Consider the following 8,542-nt stretch of genomic DNA (forward strand, 5'->3'; position numbering starts at 1 on the left):
TATCACCAGATTATATTTGAATAGTATCACACAAAAACAACAAAAATGGTAAAAACAAAAAATAATAGAACATACACATGATCCGTTGTGAAAATTAAGATGCTTAAACAATTTTATTGATCATGATGAAATCTGATGCAATTTGGAGTTAAGTACAACAACAATAATGATGCCGGACAAAGAAAAGATGACCGAAATTATTGAAGAACCTTGACCAAATTAAACTAATCCCCTTCACTAAACTAATGCAGTAGAGGTTAGATAATTTTCCCATGTCATGCGCTCTTAACTGCATTAAGTTAATTTCTACCAAGCAAGAGGTCCAAATAACCCATCAAAAAAGGATTAGCTAGCTTGAAAAGCACTCCCGAAAGAGTGAGCAAAATAAGCTTACATATAACGAACATTTTATCAAAAATTGGTGAAAATATTAAGAGCAGAACAATGCATTTAAGCACTTGACATGCACAGCATAAGTAAAGCCGTGACGATAAGTAGCTTTGACCTTTTTGCTTTGCCAATATCATTTAGCATCACATTCTACCAATATTACTAGTTCATGCATGCAAAACATTAGATGCAATAACTATTTACATGCATTTTGCACCAAATCCGGTAACATATGATGTACTCATGATATCAAGCGACACTCATAAAAACAGTATCTCAAAGAAAACTATATTCAGAGACTGATCTATACAAATATCATGCGAAAGTATTCTCAAAACTCGATAATCCTAAATCATTAGATAATATAGATAACAAACTTAGCTATTCAGAAAGGAGTACTGTAAAAACGGTAACAATATATATATAAAAAAAACATATCTAATCGCTATAGAGTTAATAGTGAAACCTCACAAGAACACAAAAACTTAATACGTAAGAGTTGCAAAGTTTCGGGTGGGGGTCTAAACTACGTGCGCGATATCAGCAACTCTTACTGAAAAGGCAACATGCTATCCACAGACCTATCTGTGTTTGAAAAGACACTGCTTAGATAGAGGAGATTTATAACCAATCACAAGTGTTTGGGGGACAATTTTCATTACCAAATCAAATAATACCGAAATGTAAATCAAATCCAATGGAAAATGAAAATAATATTAATAGGTAAAAAGAACTAGAGAGAACACAAATATGTAAGAGCTAAAGGCTCTCATAATTAACATTCTTAATTCGGATAACAAAAAACAATCTTAATTAATGCTACTGCGGCATCTCTTCAACAGCAATAATAATAAAACATAACTTGTCCACAACAAATCGAAAAGATAATAGCGATTTGAAGAAATAAACAAAACTGTGGGAAATGACTACTATGATTTTCTAAATGACCCTTCAAATAAACCAGTTGAGAACTGTTGAGTGTTTGCATTGAATGCAGTTAACAAGCACGTACGAGTAAATTATCAGTGGATACATAGGCACTGTAATCAACAAATTCGAAAATGCAATGACCTAGCCCTAAAGTTGCATGGCATTTATAAAAAGCAAACAATGAGCATTGTATCGCTAGACGCTAATTAAAGATCATTAGAAACGCGCATAAAGATTAGGATAAATTCTACCAGCTACCCAACTTTTAAGAGTTTGCACTTTGATACAAATAAAAACTATTTCATTTTAGTCACTACAATCTATTCTTTCGTTAAAGCCACTAACGTCGACTTAATCAACATGTCGAATTTTAATAGTTATATACCCTCCAATAAAGTGGTGTCACAAGCATTAGGCAAATATTCTTTGTTGAAAATATATTAATTATATCCTAAAACATTTATATTTATTTTATGAAAATATATTAGATATACCATCAATTATAAATTATTTTATAATAAAATTTAAAACTTCAACTAAAATATTAATTAAATATTTTAAAAATATATTTATAATTTATGATTTAAAAAAATAAACGAGATAAGTTATAATAATAATAATTTAATTATAATATATATTATAAAATGTTATAAAGATGTATAATATTAATTATGATAAGTTATAACCTATATTATAAATATATTCTAGTAACATTATATATATTTTACATAATAATTTTATTTTTCTTATTACATTTTTACCTTTTTATAAAATGAAATATAGATAATTACTGCAAAATTAATTGATTAATTATACAAATTAATGTTTATATACTTAAAAAAAATTTATTTATTTTACAATTAATATGTTTTTATAAAATAAATATAATAAATTTTTACCTCATTTTAATCTCAAAGCTTTCTTTTTATCAAACATAAGATATATTCCTAAGATGATTAAATAGTTGTGCGGCGAAGCCTGATCTGGTTCCCAGATTTGCCTCTACTCCTTGTGAGAGAATATTTTCCTAATCTTTTTCTTGTCACCATCACCTTATTAAAAAATGTATTTATTCAAAAACTCAAAGCAACATGTTAACTCATATGATTTGTTTAATGGTAAATAATTAGATTGAAAGTACTTTTTAATGACATAATTAAAATAAAAAAATTCAAATTTAGTGACCTAAAACATAAGAGATCAGATGGGAAAAGAGAAACGATTACCAACCTCCTCCTGCATGTACACAAGCTTTGCCTTCTTTTGCTGGTACTCAGTCCTACAAGATTCATTAGAACAGTAAAAAGTAGAGGATGAGGCCCCTGTGTTATTTCCCTTTCTAGTTCCAGCCTCCGTTTCAACTGCAGTAGAAGCATCAGCCGAACCCGAAGCATCAACATCGCCGGAGATCCTGTCGGATGTGTTAAAGGGCTTAGTGAAATGACAGATTTCATCCAAAAGCTCTCGTGCTGGCTTCAAAAAGCTTGAATTGTTAAGAATGGTAGCATATCCAGTAAAGGGGCCAAGGGGGATCGTTTGACGATGAACGTAATTACTTGAAGCTCCACCTGCGTCTTGAATGGATTTCCCGTTAGCTTTACCTGTTGAAGATGGGTTTTGCATCGAACAAAAATTACCCGAATTTGAAGATTTTGAATCTTTAAATTCCTTCAGTTCACCACGCCTCGAGTGAAAGCCATCATAACCACACCGATCCTCCGTGAACTGAACTGCATCCACACCACAAATTTTCGATGGGAGGTTCGATGAAAGAGAAAGAGATAGACCTTGGGTAGCCAATTCACCACACCACTGTTGAGAATGCTCCACCAGTGGCTTATTCATCCAAGCACCGGCGTCACCAAATTGCAAAGGATTTGCTTGATTCCCACAGTAATCCATCCGTGAGCCTCTGTTAGCTTTGCTGATATTTTGATTTTCGCGAGAAGCATCCTCAAGTTCCTGAGTTCCAATTGTAGCACTAGTAACGACATCCTGTGGAGTATTCTGATAAATTGAAGGAGAAGCAAAATGCAAATTCCCGTAATTTGGCATTAGATATTGCGTGGCTGCAGATATGTTGCTTGACCTAGCATTATTTGACATGACTTCCCCAACAAACCTAGGGTCCTGATTGCTTTCTCTACCAGTTGATCCTCTTGCATAACCTACCATCCCATCAAAGTTATGTAGTGAATCACCGTAGACTTTAGATGAAGTACTAAATTTAGATAAATTTGGCCGTGACATACTGGAAAACGACGGTGACTCAGCGAGAATTTGCCTGTGTTCTTGAGCTGTTTGTAATTGCTGATGTAGCACTGCATCTCTTAGGGGAGGTAAAACATTAGAGCTTGATGGGACATGGAAGAAGCCTGAAGGAAAAACATCTGGATCGTACAGCAAATGATCACTTCTAACACTTCGAACATGAACAAGATCTGGGTTTAAGCTGTTGGGAAAGTTGTCCAAATGTTGAACCGGATTAGAGCCTTGCTGAACCCTCATCTTATCTCGTAGGCTTTGCTGTGCTACATGCGACGTCTCAGGTCTAAACTTGCTCATATCCATAACTAAAATCAAACTCGCTCCTTTACTTTAACGAAGATTCCGTGGATTTGCCTACCCTAGAAACTCATGAAACACCGGTTCATCTTTCATCACTAAAACGATATCAATATTCCATTTTAAAGAACGATATATGCGATAAAAAGCACCGGAAAATGACAAAGTTATATTTTAGGTACCAATAATTATCGGAACAGAATAAAAACTAAGCTACCAATGAAAGCTAAGAGAGAGAGAGAGAGCTTTGATGCACGACAAGAAGTACCCACAACATGAAGAGAAATTCATGTGAAGTAGCGCAGACAAAATTTAACTGGCAAAGCCAAAATATAAATAACAAGAAGAAAAGTCAAGGAAAGCGAGCAAATTTACTTCTCTTGTCAAACCTTGCTCATATTTTGTTACGACTTTTCTTCTTTTCATTGTTTACTTGGGTTATTAGAAACAGTCTCCAGATCCAAACAAACTAAAGCTTAACTGTTGAAATTGCTTTACATGATGCTACAAACCAAAACTTAAGCCTTCAGAAAATGGTAGGAAGAAAAACAGTGGTAACAAGGAAAACCCAGAGACCAGATCGGAGACTTACAGAGAAATACAGCGATTAAAGCAAGCCGGATGCTTTTCTTAAAAAACCAGATAAAGCTTACACCCCAAAAGTACAAAGGCAACAATGAGCTCCACGTTGATCTCTGAAAACCCTAAGTTTTCAAAGTTGACGAGCCCAGAACCATAGCCTCCTGCCAGTTTCAACTTTCAAGCTACTGAAAACCCTCCAACTTTTAAAAGCTGGTCCTCATAAAATTATATCAACAGAAGCTTCCTTCTTGCTATTCTTCAACCAACGTAATTTTTGCGTATGATTTTCTTAAGTAGAAACCGCTTCATATGGAACAATAATAAGCACTAAGATAATTTTTTTTACACACATAAAAAAAGGAAGTGAAATAATATTTCATAAAATGGACGTTCGTGTTGATATTTAAGCAAGGTTGTGTCTTTGAAACGATGGAAGAGAACCTTGGATGTAACGGAGACAGGTGAAGGGAAATGAATTGCATGTCCCCTCGTAGGGTCCCCTTTGAACCTATTTTTCAAGCTTGCTAAACACGTGGGGGCGGGATTAGAGGGAACAGCCTTGACTTAATCAGTTTAATTACCAATCAAAACATTGTTATAAGAGTCCGGCTCACCTTAATAATGAAACCTTTTCACAACTTTACGAAAAATTTTACGAACTTTAATTATGAAAATCATCTGTCATTCCATTATTCTTTCGGTAACTCCGATCAATGAGCCGGCACCAATTATTACACCCGAATAACTCCCGTTTCATGGAAAAATGAAAAGGTGCATACATATACCTAAATTAATAGCCAATGGTTCGGGTCAAGGACACCCACTGAGCAAGAATAAAAGCACAAACAACACAATCCTCATAAATTGACAATACCTCTTTTCGAGCCATTTTTATGATAGCTGATACATCAACTTGTCAAGATTGCATCATATTTTCAAGAATTAAATCTTGGGTTTCTTTTCCTTAATATTTGAATATGATTCTAACATATTAATTCTTCAACTTGTATATAACTTTCTCATAAATCGTCTTTTCAATTAACATCAAACCCCGTCTATATGCGTATAATTGAAATCATAAAAATTAATCGTTCAACATATTCATTGGACCCTTGCATTTTTTCTTTTTGATTTTTTCCTCCATAATCCTTACAATTTTATAGATTTTGTTAAAGAATTTAAAATTTTAATAAAGGTTTACAATTAGAATGTTAAATTAAACCAGTAATTAGGACATTATCTTATAACAATCAACAAAAGAAATTAATCATTTGTGATCATACAAAAAAAATGAAAATCATATCTAAAATTTTTTTAACTGTAGAAAAATAAAAACATATTTGATTGTATCAATAAACAAATCATAACAACGGATCAAACTACTTAAATACCACTTACGAACATAAATAAGAGAGTAGAATCATGAAAAAACTATATACAAAAGCGTGATGTATATCTAAATCCAATTGAAAGATTCAAAATAAAGAAAATAAATAGGATAATAAATGAGTCCCATCACTAAAAATCTAAAAAGTAAATAATAACGATAAAACGATTAATAGAGAGAACAAAAACGTACAAAAAAAATAAAGAAAATGTATCATTAAGATAAAAATATATGTCATAAATATTAAATTACTAGAAACAAAATAAAAAGAAATATTTAAGATAAGAAATTGCAGAAAAAATAAATAATTATCAACAAATAATGACCAACACCAAAATGAGAAAGAAAGAGAGTGGCACAAGGGCATGAGAAAAGAGTGGAAATAGGGGGAAAAAGTAAAATACATTAGCATTAAATATTCAATATATTATGTACGAACAAACAATCTTAGTGGTTGAAACTCTTGTTCTTATTCTTTGAGGTATCGAATTTGAGCACCGTGAAAATTAGAAGTATGAACGTTTAATGTGAAATAATTGAGAATCTTTGAACATATACTCACTTATGTTCACTCGAGATTTATGTAAAAAATAATATATATTTTAAGGAAATTTTTACAACGCTCGAAGGGCACCGATGATCACCATTAAATTCTTTTATAAAATCTTAAAATTATAAAGTACTCAACGTATAATTATAAATTAGTTGAAAATCTAAATTTAATTTATTTAAAATAAAATATTAATAACATTAATTTTTATATCTTATTGTTTTATTATAATTAGATCAAATACTACCCCTAAATTAAAAAACCCTAATTTATTTTAAAGCTTTAAAGTTTTCGTCATCGTAATTGTCGTCGGCATCATATGTCGTCGTCGATTAAATCTTTTCCATTTATCCTCTCTAACGTGTACACCATTCACCTTCATTCGGGAAATCAATTCGTTAAGATAAGCCTGATTAATTTTATTTTCTTTTGAACTTAGTCGTCCGTCCAGACCGTCACTGACGGGCGGGGCTTCACCTATTGCTCGTGCCTTCACCGAGAGTGGTCGTGATGCCAGTGTGGGGCTATCCCCTCTTATAATATTTCCCCTAATCCCCTAATTTTTAAACCCTAACCATAATCCAAACCCTAATTTTATAATTAGTATGATTATATAACCATAATTCCCAAAATGATTATCATAATTCCCAAATTATAACCTCAACTAGAACAATTGAACCTTAATTCCTACATTCAAATTGTATTTTTGAAATCCAATACCAAAATCCCAATTTGAATCAGACATGTCTTATTGGTACATTGGCTCAATATACCGACATGTGGGCATCTGAGAATCGATATTGATACTCAACTAGAACCATAATAGTACACTATTTTTATTTCAAATATGTGTACCGGTACACTAGTAGAGTGTATCAGTATGATATGCTTGATTTGTAATTTTTTTGTTAAGTATGCATGATTAGATTTTATCTTTTTAACATATATGATAGATTTAAACTTTACGCATTCAAAACAAGTTAAGATGATGTAGTGTAAGCGATATATCAATATGAATTCGGAAAAGACAAACAATGAGGTATATTCATTATAATTAACTGAAATTTTAATAATAATGATGAATTTGTTTTTGTATATATTTCTTAAGATTATTGTTTTATTTTTTATTTATTTTTACATATAGGAAAAAACTAAAGTTGTACATGAGGAAAAGATAATAACTTCTTATCAGAATGATCACAAGTTTGACACACATTTAAAAAATGCAAAATATTGAAGAAAGGAATATTGTATAATGATTGGTCAACTCAAAAAATTAAAAGGTCAATTTAAAATATTAAATGGCCAATTTGAAAATTTAGTGAGCATATTAACATCGAGTATTAGGAAAAGTTCAATACGAGATGGGGATTCAGTAAAAAGAAAAGATATACACATATTCGATCATTAAAGGAGAATGATTTAAATAATAGATCAGAAGGGAATAATTTATATAACGTTCTATTGGAAGACGAGAGTTTAGAAAATAAATCACACATGGAAGAAGGATTAAACGTTGTATCATTAAACGAAGAAACAAACAGTTGTATTAAAAACTGAGTTTGTCTCCTTTTATTAAATGTGATTGTGATTATCGTTTTCCCTCATTAGAACGTAGTGGTAAAAGAAAACTTAAAGTTAATTCTAAAGACGACAATAAGACTAAAATGATGCAACGTTTAGATATTTGTTATTCGACCGTACATTTAGATTTTATTGATGATCCGAAGTCAAAATATATGACATAAAAAAGAACTAGAACATCTATGCATGTATAACTCTACCTTTATTGGTTATATTTCTTTTTAAAGTTTTATATTATTTTAATGCAGTAAAAATATTTTTTATAGTTATGTTTTTCATGCAGTATAAATATGAGGTAGGTGATTTGTTATTAGAAAATTCCAAATAAACTAGTATGATAAGTGATGTGTACAAGTAATATTTGGAGTTTATAACGTCAAAAAAACATAGAATTTTTATAAATATTGTTACTTGGAATGATACACCCTACACTCTTTACATGGTCAAGAATAATAATTTGGGCGTTGTCAATGCTCGTATTGTTTTTTCCAAAAAATGGTTATATGATTGAGTACTATAGATTAAATTATTAAATATTTTACATGATCATTAAT

General features: G+C 31.2%; 1 protein-coding gene across 1 annotated transcript; it reads right to left on the bottom strand.

Moving 5' to 3' along the window:
* Window positions 1–2,520: 2,520 nt before the first annotated feature.
* LOC120148390 lies at window positions 2,521–3,891 on the bottom strand. The gene has a single exon (XM_039161528.1). It carries the CDS (start codon window positions 3,889–3,891, stop codon window positions 2,521–2,523), a length of 1,371 nt encoding a protein of 456 aa, XP_039017459.1.
* Between the last annotated feature and the right edge of the window lie 4,651 nt (window positions 3,892–8,542).

Source organism: Hibiscus syriacus, unplaced genomic scaffold (assembly GCF_006381635.1).
Source record: "Hibiscus syriacus cultivar Baekdansim isolate YM2019G1 unplaced genomic scaffold, ASM638163v2 tig00110956_pilon, whole genome shotgun sequence".
NCBI lineage: Eukaryota > Viridiplantae > Streptophyta > Magnoliopsida > Malvales > Malvaceae > Hibiscus > Hibiscus syriacus.

Excerpts from the sequence above, each read along its gene's own strand:
- LOC120148390 (XM_039161528.1), bottom strand. The coding sequence starts at position 3,891 with ATGGATATGAGCAAGTTTAGACCTGAGACGTCGCATGTAGCACAGCAA.